The sequence below is a fragment of the Miniopterus natalensis genome, chromosome 13, assembly GCF_054644295.1.
Source record: "Miniopterus natalensis isolate mMinNat1 chromosome 13, mMinNat1.hap1, whole genome shotgun sequence".
In the NCBI taxonomy this organism is placed as follows: domain Eukaryota; kingdom Metazoa; phylum Chordata; class Mammalia; order Chiroptera; family Miniopteridae; genus Miniopterus; species Miniopterus natalensis.
In genome coordinates, this window is record NC_142093.1 from 58,999,952 (window position 1) to 59,022,787 (window position 22,836).

Consider the following 22,836-nt stretch of genomic DNA (forward strand, 5'->3'; position numbering starts at 1 on the left):
GAGAGTTTGGAGCATTTCAGAGACTTATTTTTATAAGTTTTTCTTTGATTATATTATCTGGAGGCTTAGGAAGACATGACTGAAAATGAGATTCTTGAGGCTGCAGTTGGGGGTTGAGTAGCCTTGAGGATCCCCATCCCCCAGGGACCACACAGGTTTTGGAAGAAAGGGGTCCTGGCGAGTGGGTGAGAGCAGAGCAAGCAGTCTAATAAAATAAAAGTGTAATGGGTTTACCTGTCACATCAAGGGTCACCTGTCCCTTCATAGATAATGTTCTTAACGGGGGGCCAACTGGATCATTGGGTCCCGTCAGTTCAAGGCCATGTGTGGTTAGGTTCTCGTCCCGGGGACCCCCAGACCCCAAGACAGTCCACCTTCCAGTGGCCAAACTTGTGACAGAGGGGGCATGGCCCTTGAGGTGACATATGGCTTAAAGCTGAGCTGCCTGTTGCTATAGGATGGCTTTCTTGCTCTTTCTCTGCCCTGTTTTGGTTGTTAAAAACTGGAAGTTATTTCTACCAGTTGGTCAGCGGGAGCCTGGGGTCCTAAGGCTAGTTTATATAATTTTCTTTTGATATCTGGGGCTGTCTGCTGGATAAAATGCATCCCCAAAGTGCTCAGCTCTCATAACAGACGCAAAGGGCTCCTCTAACAGGCTTTGTACTTACTACACCCTTAGGGAGAACATGCTAAGGTTCGGGTGGTAATGAGTCAGCTTCTGATAGTAGCAGGACTGCTAAGTAAGTGTCTCACTCCAGGTGCCTGTGGTTTTGAAGTAAAGAAAGGGTTAAACCCAGGTGGCTGCTCTGTGGAGGGAGGTGGTGAGCTCAGAAGAAGGCAGATCAGGGATTTCTGGAGGTTCTAGGGGCCTGGATGTGGAGGCACAAAGGATGTGGCAGGAGGAGCAGAGTTCAGAATAGTGGTGGAGCTCCAGAAAAGGGCTGAACATAGGGAACCTCAGGCCATTTCCCTAGGTGGCATTATTAGCTGTGTCCTCAGTTCACAGCTAATGATTTAACTACATTTATAAATTTATTTCCCATTTGGATCATATTTTGATGTACATTATTTTAAATCTCATCATGCTTCCTGCAAATGAAGACTGTTAGATTTATGGGATAGGTTTTACAAAAGGAATTGATTTAGGTGGTTATGAAAAAAGAACATCTTAGAGTGGGATTTTTTTCATTTTTGTTCTTTGACTTTAAGTAATTTTATAGTATTTATTGGAGCTGGGTAATTAATAAAAATGTTAATCAGTACTTTTTTCACCTCTCTCATAAGTCCAAAGATTTCATTTACTTAATAATTCAAATTTATTTTAAATTAAAATTTAACCAAAGTAAAACCATTACTAGTTTAGAAAATGATTAAAACACTTTTATCTCACTGATTGATGGCCTAAATGTTTAAATTCTGTTCTGAGGTACTAGCATATTTGTTCTCTAAATGTCTTTCTTGCATGTGCTAATTTAATACTCCTTAAATGGAAAGCTATGTACAAAATCTTTTTGTTAAAACATTTTCCAGCCCTAGCCAGTTTGAGTGGTTAGAGTGTCAGCTCTCAGGCTGGAGGGTCCCAGGTTCAATTGTGGCCAGGGGCACGTGCCCTGGTTGCAGGCTCAATCCCCTGCCCCGGCCTGGGTGCCTTGTGGGAGGCGAGCAATTAATGTGTCTCTCTCACATCAATGTTTCTCTCTCTCTCTCTCTCTCTCTGTCTCTCTCTCTGTCTCTCTCTCTGTCTCTGTCTCTGTGTCTCCCTTCCACTCTCTGAAAAGCAATGGAAAAAATACATATTCCAAATATACAAGTTTATTTTTTTCATTTTTCTTTCCTATAAATTACATATTAGTTACAATTCTATCACATTGTTCTGCAGGCAGTTGACTGGTGGAGTTTAGCTGTCCTGACGGATGAACTGCTAACCGGAGCATCCCCTTTCCCTGCCGATGGGGAGAATTCCCAAGCTGAGATACTGGGCAATACTTATCAAAATAAAGTGAGTGTGTTGTTGCCTCAAAGGAACTGATTACATTTCTGTAATTCAGCTGATGGAAAAAAATAATTTTAAAAAATGGGGATAGACAAAATTAGGTTTCTGTGGTTAATTTCCATTAATAATCATGTAGAAAGTAGATATGTAACCTTTATATTTTATGTGTCCAGATAGGCCTTAAGTTTCATAGGGAGAGTGTCATGATTTTTGCATGTTTCAAAGCACTTGGCGTTGGGCCCAAACCGCTGTACATTTGGAATGTGGGGTGAAGGGCAGTTTAGAATGCGGGGCGAAGAGCGGTTTAGAATGTGGGGTGAAAAGCCATTTAGAATTTGGGGCATAGAGCTGTTTAGAGTTCGAGGCGCAGAGCCGGTGGGCACAGAGGTGTGCACAGAGCCGGTGGGCGCAGCGACTGGACGCAGCCTCGGGATGGATGTGACCGTCTCAGAGCTCATGGAGCTCTTCCTGCAGAGCCCGCTGGTGACCTGGGTGAGTGCCCCTGGCTCCCAGCCCGTGTTGGTGCCCGGGCTCCTCTCCCACCCCCCTCGGGTCACTGCAGACCTGACCCAACGGGGTGGGGGCTGCGGGTGGCAGGCAGTCCGGGGACTCAGGGGTCTTAGCAGGTGTTCCCAGCTGGGGTCCGGACAGTGGCCTGGGGTCCGGAGGTGTTTCCAACTCTGGAGCCAGTGCTCCCTGTGCAGGACCCCTCAGTGCCCCAGCCCTGGCCCGTGGGTACACCTGTCCCTACCGGGGTGCTGGGCTGCCAGTCCAGGAGTGGACAGGGTCGATGTGGTCGCCGTGGCCCCTGTGGATTGACCACTCAGGAATAGGACTCACTCTCCCCAAATATCCTCGTGTAGTTAGTTTTTGAACCCAAGACCAGCCCTTGAATGGCCGTGATGGGTGGGATTGGGGGTCTCAGAGTGGGAATGTGTACAGTCTGGGGTGGGCACAGTGACTTCCAATAGATCAGAGACATGAGAAATTTGTTGAAAAGTTCCCTTTACTTTTGTTTTTCCCCTTCTGGGTGCTGGAGAAAAGTGGGAGGAAGGTGTCCCTCCTGCTGCCTCCTGTCTGTCGCCTGGAGAAGGAAGTGAGGGGCCCTGGGGAAAGGGGGCCTTGCGCCTACTGAAGCATGGGTGGGCGCTGGGGGACCCCTTCAGCCCACAGGCCTGTGGTTGTCTGCAGAGCTTTAGGATGTGCTCGGGGTGACTTGTGCTGCCTTTCTCCCCAACCCCTCCTCGCAGGTTCAAACTTGGGACCCATTCCGAAGCGGCAACTGCGACAACTTGAGTTTCTACATGAAACTGGTGGATGGCATCTTTCTGAACCAGGTCATGCTACAAATGTAAGTTGTCTATGAAAGTGTTGCTTTAAGGGTGTAGAAATGGGACCTGCGGTTGCTATGGGAGGGTCTTTCCCCTGGCCCAGGGGCGTCTCAGTCCGAGTGCCTTTGCTGCCACTCCTTGGGGCGAGAAGAGCTCCCGGGCAGCGGGCTGGCAGCTTGTTTGGTGACGGGAATTTGGAATTGAAGGACTGTCAAACACTTGGTGTAGGTGGTGCAATTAACTTCCAACTCGGGTACTGAATGTGGTTTAAGCAATGAAATTAAAACAAAAACCTTTTTGGGATCCAGGAAGAGTAACAGACAGTGTCTGGTTACAGAGGAGTCGGTGGGTCAGGAGCATCTGTGAGTGACTAAGGTCTCGCTCTCAGAAGCCTGTGATTAGATTCTAAATGACATATCTATTAGCTTTGGCAGCACTGCTCCAAAACCATTGGCGAAAATTAGTTTTCCTGAGGTTGTCCCCTGGATAGTCCAGTTCTGCCCCCCCCCCCCCCATTCTGTTAGACCCTGAAAATTACTGGATTCCATTGGTGCAGTGATGAGTGAAACTTCAACCTGCCCTTACCCAAGCCCAGGACTGTTTAATTAAGAACATTAGCAGTGTCCCCAGCCTTTCCATTCAGCTTTTACACCCAGGCAGAGGCAGAACAAAGGCCGGGCACTGTTTCTTTCTTCCCTGACCTTTTTTTTAAATATATCTTTTATTGATTTCAGAGAGAGGAAAGGAGAAGGAGATAGATAGATAGATGATAGATAGATAGATAGATAGATAGATAGATAGATGATAGATAGATAGATAGATAGATAGATAGATAGATAGATAGATAGATAGAAACATCAATGATGAGAGAGTCATTGATCGAGCCCACAACCCGGGCATGTGCCCTGACTGGGAATCGAAACCCGAATGCCAGGATGCCAGGTCAAAGCTCAACCACTTAGCCATGCCCGGCCGGGCTCTTCCCTGACCTTTGGAATTCCTGAAGCTTTTACCACTTGCCTGTAAATCAGGAAAGCCTGCTGGCCGTTCCTTTGAGAAATGCCAGTTCATTGCCAGTTCACATTTGGCCTGAGGCTAAATTCAGTGAAGGGCCTCTCACCCAGTAAATGGCGGGGCTCTTTTGCAGTGTTGTTCCAGTTAGCTGCTGCCTTCAGAACTGATGGGGGAAGCAGAGGCGGTCAGAGCCCGGCCCTACCCTGGGTGCGTGTAGTGTCTTTTAGGTGCAGCCAGCATCCCGGTGTGTGCTGAGGCCCTTTGGCTCCTGGCACAGTTGGGGTGGTCCCATCTGACCTAAAGGAAAGCTGAGGTGACAGTAACAACGAAACAGAAAAGCCCTGCATGTTCTCTAAGTTCTGCTATGTTAAGAAGCACGTGTGTCACTTTATGAAATTTCTCAGCACCGTTATCACAGGGCTGGGGACAGATGGAACCGTGAACACAGCCCTCATTTAAATTAGATATCCTTGTCTGTGTCTTGGGACAGTCACGTGGGGGGATGGCTTTGTCATGAAAAGCAGGAGATGTGGCAGCTAAATGGTCCTATTGAGCCCGTTCTCTTCAGATAGGAAACCTTCTTTTGACACAGAATTTTGAGAAATATCCTGCACGTATACAGATGAGTGGAATTATAAGTCACTTGATTCAGATTTCTAGTCTCATCACGACCAGACTAGACTTTTGCCTGGGAGCGGAAAGTAAAAGACACTTTTGGGGCTTCTCACATCAACTACTGTTAGCATTTCTCGTAGGCTGCTCTGGGCACCATAGAGAGCCCAGTTCTGATGATGCCAGTTCTTCCAGGTGACTTGTGTCCCTGGGATGTAAAATCACAGGCAGGACCTGCCTGAGACCCATGCTGGTGACAGAGGAGAGGACTCATGTGAAGTGGAACATTAATGATTTTTACTGATGTAAATCAGAAAATGTTCCTTTTTTCCCTTTTTCTCTCTTGATAGTTCATACATTTTGGTATGTTCAGTTTTTAATCCTTTTAATCTTGAAATATATCTTGGGGTAGGTTATTGATTTTGACACGGTGTAACTTTTGGGGTCTGCACTGGTGGTGGTTTGTGGGTGCTATTAACAGTGGGAATGGCAGTGACTGTGATTAAAGGCCTGAGGAGGTTGAGGGCCTTGTTGTGGGGCGGGAGTGATGGGGCTCATCCAAGTCCACGGCTCAGCAGTGGCAGAATTAGGTTTACTGGAGCCATACTCGTTACAGCCTCACACCCACCTAGACTTGGAGAGGACTATCCGCCGCCAGGCAGGGAGGTGCAGCAAAGCTGGGAGATGCCATTTCCATTCTCCTGTTTCTTCCCCCAGTGATCCCAGGCCTGGAAAGAAGCCCATCCACCAGAATGTCAACAACAATGCGGACCTTCGGATTGAGAACTTGAGCATGCTGGTCAGAAATATCAAGACCTTCTACAAGGTGAGGGCAGCTCTCAGTTCCCCAGGAGTTCTGTGCCCCTGGCAGTGCTGTCACTCACATGATTTCCCCACAGGAAGCCGGGAGGACATTGTGTTCAAGGGCAGACACCTGCGTGCCGACACTTGTTTTGTTTTTTTCACTTGCATGTTGTTTTTTTGCATTGTGAGAAGGGTCGGGTGTTAGGTTGCTTTACTTTGTCCAGGGAATTCTCTTCAAGCGATGTGCAGAGCATTAGTGTCTGGTGCTGACAGAGCCCCAAAGATGAGCCCCAGGTACCACTGTGACCCCAAGCACCAATTGCACTGGGAGTGGTTGCGATGGGCTCTGGGATGGGCACCCTGATGTGGTTCTTGTCCACAGCTCAGTGAGTCTTTGTACAGCAGCAATTCAAGGGGTTGAAGGAGATACGGGAGCACAGAAGGGTTATGTTGGGTTTGGGACTGTAATTGATGAGCCCTGAGCTTGCACACAGGAGCTCTAGAGTTCACCGTGTGGAGTGTCTACTTGTCCAGTGCTCACCATACCTCATTAGCAGATAGTCAGTGGGTAGGAGGGCCTGATGGGGAACGGCCTTGGGAAGGCTGGGTGAAATCTTTGATGTTTATGGTGTTTATATGGCCAGCACTGAAGCAATATGGACCTAAACTGTCCCCCAGGACCCTGGTTTTCTTGGCACTGAAACTTTTTCACCCATATGAAGTTTTTTAAGATCAGAGGTGAAGTTCAATGATTTTGATTGATGTGGGGGTTGAGGGACCCTAGTGCCTTCTGCTCAGCCCTGTCCTCTCCCTCCAGGGCATCTCTGTGGGTTCCTGGGACCCCAGGAAACATGGTTCAAGAACCACTGAGTGCTCAATAACCTGTCCCAGGTTCACCCTGGGGTTCCACTGAGATCTTGGGCCAGACTGTGCCTGGGACCTGTTCTTAGCGCTCAGCTGTGTTCATTCCATGGCCTGTTGGCAGCACAGCATCGTGATTCCCTGGGCAACCTCTAGGAGGCGTACAACCGGCCCCATCCTTTTAGTTAGAAATGCCAGCTGCACTGAGGAGGCACTGGGGGTCGAGGTGGGTCCTGGGAGAGCTGGGACTGTGGGGCTGAAGTGGCTTCATTTCTTTGGCCAAGGGGAGCCACACTCAGGGCCGGGCATGTTATAGGCTGCTGGGTTTCAGCTAGTGCTGCCCTTGTGCTGGCCATGGGCGGGGGCAGCTGGGTGAAGGGGGTGGTGTTGCCACTGAACTTGGGCCTGGGCATGGAAGGCGCCTGATTCCTGGCTGCAGGCACCATTCATGGTGAGTGAGTGCTTTTGATGCTCTGTGCTAAGGGCCAGGAGACGTAAACTCTGCTGACAGGGCCAGAGACAAGACTCCTAACTCCAGCTGCACGGGGGCAGTCGGGGAAAGCAGCCAAGACCAGACGGGGCTCTGGGTGGTCAAGCATCGGTAACACGTGGACCTTCTGGAAGCTGCGCTGAGCGCTTGAGTTGTGTATAAAGGCAAGAGGGGGGCAGAGCCTCCAGGACTCAGGGCTCATGTGGCAGGAGTCCTTCCTTGTGCTGACTGAGCAGCTGGAAAGTGGATTTTGCTGATTTTGCTCGTGGTGCGTGTTTTGCCCTGGGTGGGACTGTGGAATACTTTCATGAGCCATTCACTTAAGAGTTTTCTCATGTTGAATTTTCCCAAGGCCTGAAGGAGGGCTGAGGTTGTTAAACAGCTCAGACTTCTGTCCAAGCCAGGTATTCACCAGTGAGACATTTTTAGAAAAACACCAGCCTCTCTGATGCGGCGACATGCGACCCCAGACAATAAAGTTAAACTGCCTCCAACACCAAATTCAGAGGGGCCGTTGTGTTGGGGTGAGGTGCACCTCGTGGTAGCATCCCTCCCCCCAAGTTCTGTTGCAGACAGGAGCCACAGAAAGACAGTAAGAGGGGGGATAGAGTCCATGCACAAGCTGTTTGGAGGCTCTGGCATCCCCCGGCCTGCGTGTCCCATGCCACCATTCTCATCAGATGATCCAGAGAGAGTTCTGGGCTGCTCCACGGGGCCGGCTGTGTAATCGGCCCTTTCTTCACCAGTGCTCGCTGGCAGGATGCTGAATGCAGAGATGCAGTGACCTACTCAATAGGGGGACTACTGAGGAAAGTGGGAAACCTTTTAAAATGGCTTAAGAAGAGCTTTTTTGGTGAAGAATTTCTATAGTGACCACTTTCGTAAGGCCAAGAATACTCTGGAACCTCCCCCCTTACTCGTCTCCTATAAAATTAGATTTTTATCTTCTGCTTTGTAAAAACCAAGGCCCATCTGGACAGCAAAGACAACCTGCCCTGGAGGCGCTCTGGGAACGCAGTGGTGGGTCTGGGTGCGAGCCCGCACACTCCAAGGAGGGCTTGTCAGAGACGCCCAGGCATGGGCATGGCTGACGGCCAGTGCCTGGCCCCACTGTCAAAGGCCCTTGGTGTGAGGGCCAGAAGGCAGCTTGTTTCCCACACCACCCTTCTGATGGGTGCAGATTAGCTGTGACCTATCTCTGTCGCAGGGAAGTTGCTGCTGTACAGGATGGAAGTATCCGCATCTATAGCGTGTACCACAGAACTGCTGGGCGCCAGCATCCTGGGTCATCAGGCTATGGAGACCCAGCAGCATCTCTCTCATTTTCACTCTGTATTTTCAGTTGCACAAGCAAACCAAACCATAAAAATAAAGACATCTTTTAAACAGATGCTCACCCCTGCCCCTGCCACCCTGACGTGTAAAGTGTCTTCTCTCCCCAAGGTCTCTGTGCAGAAGCAGACATGAGGCTTACCTGGTTACGATCGAGGCAGACGTGAATTAGCTTTGACGTTTCACATTTGTTTGTATCCTAAGTAGACCTTCCTCTTCTATAGTGTGTTAAAGTCGCCGTGTAGTGGCTGCACGCTCATCCGGTCATCTTAGTCCTTTATTTTTGTTTCCTGTTCTCATTGGTACCTTTTCCTCTTTGTTTCTGTAGGATGTTCTCAGGCAGGTGATCCTCATGAGATTGCCCAATGTCGTGGTGATCGGCAAGGACCCGCTGTCTGGTGAGTGAACGCTGCCTCCGGGGTGCTTGGCAGTGCCATTGGCTCTGGGCAGCTGTTGGAGCTCCAGCTGCCAGCTTGGAGCCAGCACAGTGAAAACACGGCATCATTTCGATGCGATTTTAAAGGGTGGGTTTGTTACTCTGAGGCATGAAGCCAAGAGCACACTTCTTCCTTAAGACCAAGTCCAAGTGCAGAGGCATGCAAGGCCATTGCTGCGGTGGGCTCTCCAGGGCCTCTCCTCCTTAGTATATGTGGAATCAATGTCACCGTCACGGGATGGGTGCCCTTTGGTAAGAAAGTAAGACTCTGTTGAGGGCCCTGCCAGTGTGGCTCGGTGGTTGGAGTGTCAGTCCTCACACCGAAGGGTCACAAGTTCAATTCCCAAGTAAGGGCACCTACCTCGGTTGTGGGTTTGTCTCCTACCCCCAGTTGAGGTGTATGTGGGAGGCAACCAGCCAATGTGACTCTCACATTGATGTTTCTCTCTCTGTCCCCCCTCCCTTCCTTCCACTCTCTCTGAAAAAGCAATGGGAGAAATATCCTCAGTTGAGGATTACCAAAAAAACATGAATCTGTTGAAGGAGCTCACATCTCCCTTCCACGGTCCTTGTGATGCTCTTTCAGTCTGTGGTAGGTCTCACCAGGAATCCTGTCATGTCTCCCACTGTGCCCTGAGGCCTGAGAGGGCAAGGGTTCCAAGTTCTAGCTTTGCACACTCACTGTGACCTTGAAAGACTGAATGAAATGTGCTCCTGGACATCTTCTAGAAAGTCGGAGCTTAATTTGTACTTGTCAGGTAGCGCCCTGGTGAGTTAAACATAGCGGCAGATCTCCTCCCTGCCGCATTGTGAGCACCTGCCTGCACCACGGCTCCTGGACAAACACCACCTTCTCTTACCTCTGGGCCTTTGCACATACTGTTTCCTGTGCCTGGGGTGCTCTCGCTCACCTGCATCCTAGATCTCTCCTCATCTTTTGGGTCTCAACTCAGAGGTCATTCCTTTAAGAAACCCTGCCTGATTCTTACTGCAGACTAGATGTCCTCCTTCCAGGTTCCCTTAGCATTTTTCACCTTTTTTTTTTTTAATCTATCTTCATTGATTTCAGAGAGAGGAAGGGAGAAGGAGAGAGAGAAAAACATCAGGATGAGAGAATCATTAATCAGCTGCCCTCCTGCATGCCCCTGGGCATGTGCCCTGACCGGGAATCGAACTGCAATCTGGATCATAGGTCGATGCTCCACCACTGAGCCATGCCGGCTGGGTTTCGGCTTTTTTTAATTGTTGATTTCCTTGGTCTGAGCTGAGAGGACTGTGTTGATTATGACAAAGCTCCCAGCACCCAGACGACATGGGTGCTTGGAAAGGGAGTTATCAGTAGGTTTGTTTCTTTTCTTTGCCTGCTTAACTGTGTCACTGAGCCAATATCGCTGGCAGGAACCCAGTAGACAGTCTCTTGTATGTTTTGAAACTATTCAAAACCCACAGTCTGGTAGATTTATGAAAATAGCAGTTTTTCTTACTCCTAAAAACCTGGAGAGTAATTGGGCATCGGCCTCCCATGAGAAATGAGGGAACTTCAGCTTTTCGCTCTCTCTTTATAAGTTTCACAGGAACCTGTAGGGATAAAAATCACAGGATGTGTTTGTGATAAGCGCATGTTTTTACTCACGCAGCCTGGTGAGAACAAGCACAGGGCTGCCCCACCCGGAGGAGGCAGAGCGGAATCTCCTAGTGCCCTGCTTATGGCCCAAAAGTTTATTTTGAATAATTTTTGTCCATGAAGATTTTCCTAAAATTAATTCTCTACCTTTAAGCCGTTTCCCCCTCTGCTAACAAAACTCAGCAAACAGGAATTCCGTGCTTTTCTAACAGTGCTCTGGGTGGGATTTAGCTTCTCTTGATGCCTAATGAGTGTGAGTGAACGAATGAACTGAATGAATGAATGAATGAATGAATGAATGAATGAATGAATGCGTGGCTCATGGTTGTCACTGCATGTGACTCAGGTGCTAAGGGAGCAGAACCCTTTGCTCTTTGATTGAGCAGCCTCAGACTGTAATTTTGAGCTTGTGTCTATGTGTGTGTGTCTGTGTGTGTGTCTGTGTTCCTGTGTCTGTGTGTGTGTGCGTCTGTGTGCCTGTGTGTGTGTCTGTGTGTCTGTGTATCTGTGTGTGTGTCTGTATGTACAGGTTTTCTAGTCTCCTTGCTTACGCTCTTGCTACTAGCAGTGGGCCTACCAAACACTTGTTTCCACTTTTAATACTGTTTTCATCAGTTGTGGCTGGGAAAATGGGTCGTCAGGGCTGTTTAAGTTATTCTGAAGTATGGTATAATAGGTCCTTAGCGGCCTCTGCTCTGGACAGAATACATAAAGATTTTCTGTGTGAACTCTGCCTTCTTTTTTGGCTGATCCAAGCCCTCCAAACACTTTCTCCCTTATATCAGCTCTGCTGGTTACAGCACCAAGTTCCTGGCCTGGGAAAGGTGAATCACTGTGGGAGAGGAGCTGGTGATGGCTGGAGGGGACTGTACCTCTAATATCCACCAAGGACTTAGGGGAGGGGACTGATAGTGCAGGAGGGACCATCACATGGGCATATGGGCTGGGCACTAGCACTGTAGCTGGGAAAGATGTTGGTGAGGCTGACTGGAGGCTTTTAACACTCATGTGTGCATTTCCTTTTCTTTTTATCAAAACTGAAATTGTGACTGATCATCAGCTCAGCACCAATAGAGAAGTGAGTCAGTGTGGTGATTATATTTATTAACGACTATGGATTGGAGCCTCCTAGGCCCAATGAAAGCCTCACGGGAAAAGAATTCATAGGAGTCTTTGAGGCTTTTCCATTCCTAACACTGAGGAGGTTCTACACTTAGCAAGGCGAGGGTTTGACTGGAGGGGATGGATCTGCAGCACCCACCCGTATCCAGCATATTCCTAATATGCTAGAGTGGAACCTGGATGGTCCATAGAGACCCTGTGGTCCGGTTCCCGCTCCTCCCGCCCTCCCCAGCCTGGGAGACAGCAAGGAGGGTACAGTTTAGGTCAGTGAATACCCAGTCCTCAGTTCTGAGACTCAGCCATAGTGTCTCCATCTCAGGAAGGTTGTTCTTAGCGATGTCTCATTTGGGAGGTATTGGGATGAGGCTGCCTGTCACTCCATCCACACTTTATACCCAGGGACCCGAAATGGCCCACAGCACTAATCCTCGGGGCACGAGTTTGTGTTTTTCATCCCAGGGTCCGTGGTAATACTTTGGGCCATTTTAGCACAGTGTGAGTGGGTGTGGGTAAGTCTTTCAAGAAGACAATGCCATTTCTGGCACTTTCCTTCTCCCCCAAATAGAGCAGGATATGATTAGAAAGTTAGAAAACTATACTTTTTTTTTTCTTTTTTTTTTTTTTTTTACCTGCAAGCCCCTCTGCACATCACCCAGGCCAGCTGTCTCCATTTCAGAGATGTGGAAACTGAGGACGGGGGCCAGAGTACAGCTTCCTGGGGTCACACTGCACCTGCTAACCAAGCCAAGTCTAGAGCCCCAGCATCTGACTCTGTTTATCAAGTGTTTGGTTCTCATAAGCACACGAAGATGCATAATCAGATAGACAGTGTAAAATGATGACAGAGGACATGTTTGGGCTATCTGCTTGGCAGAGCTGAGAAGGGGCGGCAAGACAGTGTTGGTCTGGGTCCGGGCAAATGGGACTTATCATAAGCTTGTTGCTTGTGAGACAGTAAAATGGTAAAGCGTTTCTGTGGGGCAATTTGGCAGTAGGAGAAGCTTAAAGGGTGAGTTTCTCCTAAAGAAGTAAATAAGAATCTGCATTAAAAACTTGCCTTTAAGCTCTGGTCAGTGTGGCTCAGTTGGATGGGTGTCATCTCATGCCCCCAAAAGTTGCTGTGTGGATTCCTGGTCAGGGCACATGCCCGGCTTTCCAGCTCTATCTCCAGCAGGGGGCGTACAGGAGGCAGCCGATTGATGTTCTGCTCTCACATCCATGCTCATCTTTTCTTTCTGTCCCTCCTTCTCGCTTTAAAATATATTTTTAAAACTAATTTCCTTCCCTCTTCTTAAAAATTAGCTAGCCGCTAAGGTGTTTAACATCATTTAGATGAAAACATTGAAAAATTGAGCCTCTGGAAGGGGATTGGTTGAGTAAGTGTGCCCTTTGTACAAAATAAGTGTGAGGCCATCAAAAGTGATATCTGTATGTTGTCTGGGGTTTTCTTTGGAGCATTCCAGCCAAACATGGAAACACAGAAGCGGGAGGAGGCCGTGGCAGGGTAGATGTGGGAGTGGGGAGGCCGGAGCAGGATGCCAGGCCTGGGGATGGTCTGTTTGAAGTGGGCAAGGTGAAAGGCAGAGTTGTGCGCATCCCAGTTCTAGAGTCAGCTTAGTGTTCCCTGCGGAGAGGCCTCTGCCACTGGGCGCTGCTTCCCACACTCACTAAAAAGAGATACTGATGCTGAAGTTCCTGGGTTATCCTGGGACAATACTGATGACAGATTTGAGTGGAAAAGGACCACAGATAGCTATGTACAGAGTTCTCATCTGGCTTAAATAATATGCAAACCAATACATGGAAAACAGACGGAATGTGTACACCCAAGTCGAAATCATGAGTAGAGAAATGATTTTTTTAAGTTTATCTGGTCCCCCGCCCCCGCTCCCCAGCAGACTGGTGTCTCACCAGTGAGATTTTATGAACAGACAAGCCTAATAAAATATGTTGCTCTTTGGGTTTAGGCAGAAGCATGGAGGAAGTCAAGAACTTGTTGGTGTTGGTGCTGGGCTCTGCTGTCCAGGTAGGGCTTGGGCAGGGGTGGAGGGGGCCTGCCTTCAGACACCTCGTATTTGGGTTTGTGGGGACAAAGCTCTCCCTTAGTGAGGTAGGAATGAAGCTCCCTTCAGCCCAACGTGACACATTCCTGGCTTCCTCAGAGAAGGGACCACTCAATAGGTGGCAGTCAATGCTAGTACCAGGGCACCTTTGGCAACAAGCAGGTGGGGGTTCCTCAGCCCAGGGTGCCATTAGCAAATTCTTCCCAGTATAGACACCTAGAGCAACGGTCAGAATCTATACACAGCGGGGGGGCCCAAATGTGACCCACCCTGTTTTTGAAAATAAACTTTCACGGGAACAGAGTCCCACTGTTTTCTTCATGTGTTACCTAAGGCTGCTCTCGCACCACAGTGGTAGAGCTGACACCAAACGACCCCCAGACTCCAAGATACTTTTACCACCCAGCCCTTTGAAATAGAAGGTTGCCGCTCCCAGGCTTAAACCCAGTGTTCTTGATCTTTACCAGTTTAAGAATCTCTTGGAGAGCTCGTTTCACGTGCATATTTTAGTGTTTCACCCTATGTCTTCAACCTGATGTGTGTTTTTTTTTAATAAACAAGCAACCCAGGTGATTCAGATGTAGGCTTTCAGAGCAACTTCTAGAGAAACCTCAGTCTCAGGGGCGGTAGGGAGGACACATTCTTGGAGGAATATAAAGGAGGAAGCCAGGGGCTGGGCAGGCAGTTGGTTTGGAAACTGTGTGCTGGGCTGGGTCCAGGTTGCCTCACTGGCAAAATGCTCCCATTGACACGGGTTACCCTCCACAGTGTGAGAGGAGAGAGGAGTATATAAACCGGATCCAGGAGCTGGACAGTGAGACCCAGGCCGGGATCATGGCCCATATTCAGGAGGTAGGTGTGTCGCTGGCTTCATGGGGCTCAGCTGTGGACCCCACTCCCATGAAGACAGGAGGTAGGCTCTCTCCACCAGGGAAAAGTTTAAAGACTATGTCACTCATTCGTGATTTTACTAGGGGAAAGACACCACAGAAATGTCCATCCTGTTGGGAAGGTTAGTCATTAGCACGCTAAAATGGGGACAAAGATTAAAATATTCTTTAAAACCTCCTCACTCACGTCTTCTGCCTCCTCTTCTTGCCTAATATGGAATCAGACTACTTTTAAGTACTGTCAAGTCATTTGGGGTTCGAATGTGATGTACAGTCCCTCAAAATATATTCTGGCAAATGTCACCCTGCTTCAGATGGTTGATCTTCATGGAGAAAGATGCTCTGTGTCAGTGACGCGGCAGAGAAACAGGCTGCCACCACCTGGGAGGTTAGGAACCACCAGGTCCCAGAAGGGCTGTCAGCATAGACTCTTCTCCTGGGCTGGGGTGAGAAGGGCTCTGCACTGAGGACTGCCCCTCTGCATTGACCTTGGCAGAGGTGGTAACATCAGAGAAGTGGTTTCCCTGGAAACTGGGCCTGTGGGGCAAGCCCGTACCTGAAAATGGGTTTCCCTGACACTCCCACACCCTCCCTTCCAGAAGCAGCCTTGTATGTTTTAAGCATCTTAGGAGATGAGGTTCAGCCTTCAGTCTGATTGGACAGGTGAGATAAAGGCGTGAAAAAGACAGGAGCAGGAGCACATAGGAGCAGGTGTGTGACTGGCAGGGGCAGCTGAACACAGCTCCCTATGCCGGTGCCGGGGACAGGCTGGGCTGATGGATCCCCAGCCGCCAGGCACCATGGGTGCTGTGTTCTGGGTTCTGAGTCAGCACTGGAGCAGGAGATGGATGCAGCTTGCTGTAGTCTAGGGGAAAGTGAGCATTGTGGTAAATACACTTAGCCATTCATGTGGGCAAGTGGCCACCTGTCAGCCTAAGAACCATTCTGCCTTTTGATTTCCCTGGTGTGTCCACATGTTTTGAAAATGTATGTACCTGGGGACTAGGTCTGCCACTCATTGTCTTTTCTGCTCAGCCAGCAGGATATTTGTAATAAAAGGGGGTTGCAATGCTGCCCAAAGAGTCCTGAGGGATGGTGAAATTCAGGGCTGCCCTTGGGAGGTAGGTCCTCTTGGGCCCTCGCAGCTGCTCCCTGCCCAGCCGCTGAAGCACCGTCCCATGTGTGCCCTCAGGTGACCCAACACCAGAAGAACGTGCTGGACCTGAACATGTTGGAGGTTCCAGACGTGTCCCGGGAGGAGCTGGAGGCCTCCTCGAAGAACATGCTGTCTCACGTGAAGAGGCTCGTAGATGAGCGAGACGAATACAGGGAGGTGTGTTTGCAGGGGGCCCAGCAGCCTGGTGGGACAGGTGGGGAGGAGCCTGGTCCTGGGGTCCTAGTTATGGGCCACTCTCCTCACCCTCACTCTCCCTCTCAATCCCGCACACCACCCCGACCCCTGACCGAGGTTCCACAGGAACAGGACGTGGGCACTCTCCCTGAAATGAACAGTTACCTCCGAATCACCTGCATCAGGGTAGAAGTTGAACTTGGAGTCGTGCTCCATTCACGCCTCTTTCTGTCTCACTCAATATGTCATCGCTTTTTAAAAAATTACATCATTGTTCTCATGTCTCCCTCTTGGTTTTGCAGTGTCGGTGTCGTCTGCCATCTTCTCTTTTACACATTTTGGTAATTTTTCACCAAGTTCTAGAGCAGGCACTGTGCCGGGCACAGGAGCACGCACTGAGACCCCCTCTCTGCCCTGCTGCAGATAATCGTGGACCTGACTCAGGAGCGGGACCGCCTCCGGGCACAGCAGCTGCCCTGCCCCCTCCCGGCCTCCAGTGCTGAGTCCGCACCCGGCCCAACCAGTGTCCTGTCCAGCGAGCACGGGCATCACCTGGCCCTGGAACTGGCTGACACCAAGGCCAGGGTTTGCCACGTCAGCCAGAAACTGTGAGTCCTCCAATGCCCTGGCCTTTCTGCTCTTCTGTGTGTGTCACCAGCACGTTTCTAGCACATGTGGGTCACTGCCATGCAGTGCAGTGGACAGGAGAGCTCTGTATTGAGCCCAGAGTCGCTGGGTCCTGCTCCGAGCTCAGTCCGTTTGACCAGGGGAAATTTCGCTCCCACCTGGTGCAGCACAGGAGGGGTTCTTCGGGGGCTTTGGGCTCCTGCCAGTCCAGATATTACAGGCTTAGAGAGGCAGCCTGCTGTTTGCCCTCAGGCCCTGTGTGGGGCTCGAGTGGCCACACACTGGTATGTGTGTCCTTGGCTGGAGGGGGAAGTGTCTCGCCCCTTCTGGTGAGTCTGTTCCCCTTTCCTGCAGCTAGTGATGTCACCTGGCCCGTCGTCTTGGGGGCTGCCAGCCATTACCTCCCTGTCAGTAGGCCTCACTGCCTGCCTGGTGGTGGAGGGGCACAGTGGCTCCTGGGGGCTCCTGACCTGTCCTGCACCCTCAGAGGAAAACTCAGTGTCTGATGTGTGTAGCCCGAGAGCAGGCATTGAAAACCTAAAAGTGACATTTGAGTCGGGAGCTTTTTTGAGCCCCACATGCAAACTCTCTCCTCACCCCCACTAGCAAGGTCCCCTTTCCTTCCCCCTCTGGTCTCTCAAGATGGTGGGCTTTCTGGGTGCTTCTGAGGAAGCCCTCACCAAGCGTCCTCTGAATTGCCCTCAGGGAGCAGAAAACAGAGCAGCTGGTGGCCACCAGGCATGAGGTGGGTCAGCTGGTGCTGGAGCTGCAGCACGTCAGGCAGGAGGTGAGTGGGAGCCTGTCGTGTGTAGAGAGGGTAGGGGCTAGGACACCCCAGTGACCGTGGCCCAAGGTCCAGGAGTGTAACCTCGGGACCTGTTTCCTTCCTGCTCAATGCAACCCTGCCTGAGAGCCAGGTGTCCTGAGAGCTGCTGTGGGGGTGATGTGTTTTAGTGACAGCATGGGGGCCCCCATGGAGCGGCCTGCAGCTGGAGCTCCTTGGCCACCAGGAACTGGCTTCTCTTGGGATTGCAGGGACTTGGCCCTTTCCCTCCCCAGCGTTACCCTGAGTGAGGACCCTTGCCTTTGCCCACCTTCCAGAACTTCCAGCTTGCCGCCAGCGCCCAGTCTGCTCGTGCCCACCTGGGTGAGCCGCATTCCCTGAGGAAGAGGAGGCGCCTCGTGGGGAGGCGAGAGAGACAGCTTGCACACCTCAAGGGGAAGCTGAAAGATAAGGACTTGTACAAGGCCCGCATAGAGGTGAGCCCCAGCCACCTGGGATCCCTGTCATGGACCAGGGAAGGGGAGCCAGCGCCTCTCCAGCTGACCCTTCCCTGCACTCAGCCTGTCTGTGGGACCCCGGATGGCCTCCCCCTATTAGTGGGAGGAACGGGGTCGGGAGCATGGTCAAAGGGCCCTGGTTCTTTTAGAATTTTCCTTCTCCTGCTTCATGGCCCAGGGACGACCTGTCTATTCACAAATTATTTCTCTAAGACTTCTTGCAATTTCTGTGACTAAACCTTGGCAGGACTGTTTCCTCATCTATAAAGGACAGATAATTGTACTACTTCATGAGGCTCTTACAGTGAAATACGTAGTGTTCGGCAAGCCCCATGTTAAGCTCTCAGTGGTTAGCCTGCTCTGACAGCAAGGTCTGGGTCCCTTCAGAGGAGGGTTTCATGGCTGAGGGGGGACAGAGACTGAGACCCAGGCTAGGTTACTTGACACTTTGACCACTCACCCCAACTGCATCATGTCAGCATCTGGTTCCAGACCCTGGTTTCCAAAGGTTTGGGAGTTTTGTTCCCTTTTCAGATCCCAGGGTGTAGAGGCAGTGTGAGTGAGCTGGGTGAAGTCAGGGTGCCAGCTCACTGAGTGGGCCTGTTGGATCGGAAGAAATCATCACCATTGCCAGCCAGGAAGCTTTGGAGGGGCCTGAACACAGATCCGGGGAGCACAGGCTGTCCTCCCTGCCCGGCGGCTGCAGGCTGAGACCTCAACATACTCTCCTGCTGCACATAGGCCTTGGGGTCCCTGGGCCAGGTGACAGTGGGTTGGGGATGGCTGTGGTCCGGGCTTGTTTCTCCCGCCTACTCAGAGTGTGTCTGGTCTCCCAGGAATGTTAGTGACACACTTGCCCTTCCCCTGTGAAGAAGGCACCCTGGGTGCTGTGCCAAATCCGTCTTGCCCGAGCAGAGCGGGAGTGGGAGGCCAACTCTTGGCTTTGTCCTGGAAATGGTCCCCTGGCCCTGCTGGTGGCAAGAGCACAGATCTCAGCACAGACAAGTTCTGGGACATGGCCCACATCATGTCCTGGAAATGCCACAGGTGGGAGAGTCATAGTGAGCCATGCACAAGCTCCCCACAGCCCTGCAGATGTCAGCAGCCCTCCCTGCATCCCTGCTTGGCCAGATGTCCTGTGTGAACCTCGAGGCCCTGAGGGCAGGGTCAGGGTCTCCAACTGCGTGGTTGGGGCCTGGCGCACACAAGGCGCCTGGTGGTCACCACACAAGTCAAGTAAAAACCCCTCTCTCGGCAATGAAAATCCTTGCAGTCTAGCGAGCAGGAAAGGGAAAAGATATGAGGTTTTGTCTCCTTGGGAATGGTGACAGTGTCCCTGTGACGGGCAGCAGAGCAGAGAGCGAGCATGATTGTCAGTCACGCTGGCTCATGTCTGTGGACACCCACCATGCAGGGGCCCTCCTCCAGGTTCCGGGAGAGCCACAGATGGCCCGGGGACCTGCTCAAGAGCCTGGCCAGGGTTGCCACTGAGAAACACATGAAAGGGAGAAGGTGTCCATACCACGTGGGAGGAAAAGGACTCGGGGTTCAGGGCCAAGTCAAGGTTAATTTTGGTGAGAAAAATAAGGAGCTCAGATTTCCTTGTTTTGTTTTTAACCTTCAGGCAGCTTCTGTGTGGCTCCTAGTCTGGTTTACATAAGTTTAAAACAACTAGAGCAGCGAGCGATCCAGCCTGGGGAACCCTAGGCGCAGTGGGAAGTGGGGTGCACAGCACGGTCCCTTGACTTCTCTCTGCAAACAGCTGTCCCACCTCTGCTGCCAGGGCACAAGCTGGAGGACACAGGCAGAGAGAGATCGCCTGGGAGGGTCCTCTCATCCCATGTTTTGTCATTGGCTGAAATTCCTGAGAGCAAAGAGCAGACATGCAGGTGCCAGGTGCATCCTGAGTAGGGTGAGGGCCAGGGGGCCCTGTCTCAGCCCCCCGGAACAGTTACAGTTTCCTGGGGAGTGCTTGCTTCCAGAGGCGGTGACTTAGCCGGGCACAGTCCCAGCTGTCACCCCACTTGCTGGGTGTTGGGCAAGCCTTGTCCCCATCTATGAAAGCAGTGGTGGTCTAGGTGTCTCTGAGCACCTCGCACCTGGTATCGTGTGGCTTAGGTGGGAGCTTAGGTGTCATTTCTAGTGAGTTTATCCTGGCAAATCCCTGTCCACAGAGGCGGGCCCCTGGATTTGATCCGTGCAGGGAGGGGCTGGGCGGGTTGTTGGCAAGGCAACTAGGAGCTGGGTTAATGATGGGGCCCAGGGTACAGTGGTCACACACTCGTTTTTGTTGTCAATCCACACCTGAGCAGTGAGAATATTTTTTCCATTGATTTTTAGAGAGAGTGGAAGGGGGTGGGGTGGGAAGGAGAGAGAAACATCAATGTGAGAGAGACACATCAATTGGCTGCCTCCCACATGTGCCCCAACTGGGGATTGAACCTGCAACCCAGGTATGTGTTTTTGACTGGGAATTGAACCCAAGACCCTCTGGTGCACAGACCGAAGCTGGAACACTGAACCACACCGGCCAGGGCATGTTCACACACTCTTAAGAAATCCCCCCAGTGCCCAGTGCCGGACCCCACCGGCAGAGTCGAACGGTCCTGAGGAAGGGGTGAGGATGGAGAAAAGACAGACACAAAAACGATGGGATCGGGAGGACTGCAGCTCGTGACTGCTGCAGCCCCGAGTTTATTTTCCAAGCTCAGTTTACACCCGCGCTGTTTTTGCTGAATAGCACACCCCCCCCCCCCCACATTCCTTCCCCTTGCCGGATACAGAGTAATTCCTTTAAGGACATATGAATGTTCTTTCAGAGTAAACATCCTGCCTCCTGCAGGAGCTCAGACCTTGGTAACTACCTTTGTCTCGGCTTCTAATGGAAACTTTTTGGGGAGGATCGAGTCCTTGGCTTGGTATGTGGCTTGACTGTCCCTTAACCCTTCAGGCCGGGGCCAGCTTCCTCATAAGCCTTTCTAGAATTTATGGCCGCAAGCTAAATTAGTATCACCTTGGTGCCTCAAGGTCTGGGTCAGGGAGCAGGAGAGCACATCTGCAGCTCACCCAGGCAGCACCTCCGTGCCTGGGGCCACAGCGGCTCCCCACAGCCCAGGTTTGGGAGGGAAGATGTTCTGTAGGCTTGGTCTTCCTGCCCATCTATCCCTAGGAGATGGGGTCCCAGCTCCACTCACCCTCCGGCCAAGGCATAGTCACGCACTGCACCCTGGGCTTCCAACAGCTAAACCCTTCTCTGTCATCTTCAATAGAAGGTGCTCAAGATATATTTATTGATTTTAGTCCCATCCTTAAGATTTCCAAGGCATACCCACCCTTAATTGAAACAAAACAAAACCGTCCCCATTCTGCCCAGTCCCTCCCCAACTAAATCAGCCCCCCTCTGTCCCTGTTGGGAGGAAGGGATACCACTGCTTCCTGCATTTCCCCGCCCTCTCTGGCTTTCCGCACCCCCCCTCTCAACCACAGCCAGGCTTGAGGATCAGGGCTCACGTCCAGTGAGCGCTTCCAGCCTCCCTTCCCCACCTCTGTGTGGCCTGGACCCCTCCGCCCAAGCTCAGCTGTCGAAATGCACGGTCACCCTCCCCCAAACCTGCCGAGCTGTTGCTAAGCTGCAGTCACCACCCACCCACCCAGGAACTTAATCCGGAGCCTGTGAACCTTGGTTGTTCTTTCTCCCTGTGCCACCCCATGGGTCCAGGTGCTCCCCACCTGCAGAGCCCACCTCCCCATCTCCCAGCATGCCCCTGGCCCGAGGCAGGTGTTGGGAGAGTGAGTGTGGCTGCGGCGCTGGACTCGGGTCCTCTGCTCAGATTGGCCCAGTGCCTGCCCTGGAGCCCTAGTATCGCTAGTGCAGGGGCCCCACAAATACCCGGACTGGCCACTCTGCCTCCATCTCCTCTTGTTCACTCCGGAGCAGCCTTGCTAAGCTCCTCAGGCATCTCTCCAGTGCTCTTAGGTAAACTCCACACTCTGCCCTTGTCTGGCACTCACCCTCCTCCGGTCCCCAGTGGTACTCTGCTCCAGCTACAGTGAGTTCCCGTCAGGTGTCCTGGTGCCCACTGAGGCCTCCTCCGCCCACCCCACCTCCCCCAGTGCAAGGCCAGCTCGGGCGTGTGGGCCAAACTCTGCAGGCTGCATCCCCCAGCCTCCTGCTTCACGCTTCCTGTTCACCCCTTACCTCTGAGCATGGTCACCACGTGGCATTGTCATGATGCATCTTCCTGCCTGTCCCTACCCACACCATGAGCTCCTTGAAGAGAGTGTATTCCTGGCCTTGAGTTTGAGTTCTCAGTGCCAGCATGTGTCTAGCTCAGGGATGGCTGAGCTGCACACTCAGTCCAGGGGTGAAACCCGGCCAGCGCCAGATCTTATGAGTAAAGGCCTATTGGAACCCAGCCATGCCCATTTGTTCACATATTGCCTGGCCGCTTTTGCTACACCTGTAGGGTTGAGTAGTTGTAACAGACTCACAACCTGAAAAGCCAGAAGGATTTACGCCCCGGTCCTTCACAGACGCACGGTCTGGCCCACAGCGGGCACTCAGTGAGGCCTTGAAAATGAGCAGTGATAGCAGCTTATGGAGCTGCTTCCACATGCGGGGACCGTGTGAAGCTCTAACTGCATCATCACATTGAAGCCTCCTGGTGGCTCTATGAGGTTCAGCAGCCACTGTACCTCTCCTTTTCAGATGAGAAAGCTGAGGATTAATAATTTACTCAACATCAGTTGGTAAGGATGTGGCCCTGGCAGTGAAGCCCATCTGACTGCCTCCAGGACTGTGGCCTTGCTGAGTAAGGCAAACATGGGTGGGGTCGTGGAGGCAAAGGTGGTGCAGCGAGAGGAGAAATGAGGGTACTCGTCGAGGGTAGGGGCGGCCACAGCCTCGTTCACACACCTTGATCTTGTGTTCCGCTTGGGACTTTGAGTTTCTCTGTCTCTTGATCACTTCTAAGGCATTTAGGTAAAATTAGGTACACTAAGAAGT

General features: G+C 51.4%; 1 protein-coding gene across 1 annotated transcript in view; it reads left to right on the top strand.

The window, feature by feature from the left end:
* The first annotated feature begins 2,425 nt into the window (after window positions 1–2,425).
* The window catches only part of LOC148091719 (protein Daple-like), a 58,276-nt gene continuing 37,865 nt past the window's right edge, over window positions 2,426–22,836 (top strand). The window contains 10 exon segments of the mRNA XM_087823780.1: window positions 2,426–2,485; window positions 3,244–3,344; window positions 5,668–5,776; window positions 8,766–8,835; window positions 13,587–13,645; window positions 14,451–14,534; window positions 15,765–15,905; window positions 16,347–16,531; window positions 17,256–17,337; window positions 17,652–17,810. Of these exon segments, the coding sequence (XP_087679906.1) occupies window positions 2,426–2,485; window positions 3,244–3,344; window positions 5,668–5,776; window positions 8,766–8,835; window positions 13,587–13,645; window positions 14,451–14,534; window positions 15,765–15,905; window positions 16,347–16,531; window positions 17,256–17,337; window positions 17,652–17,810 (1,050 nt within the window).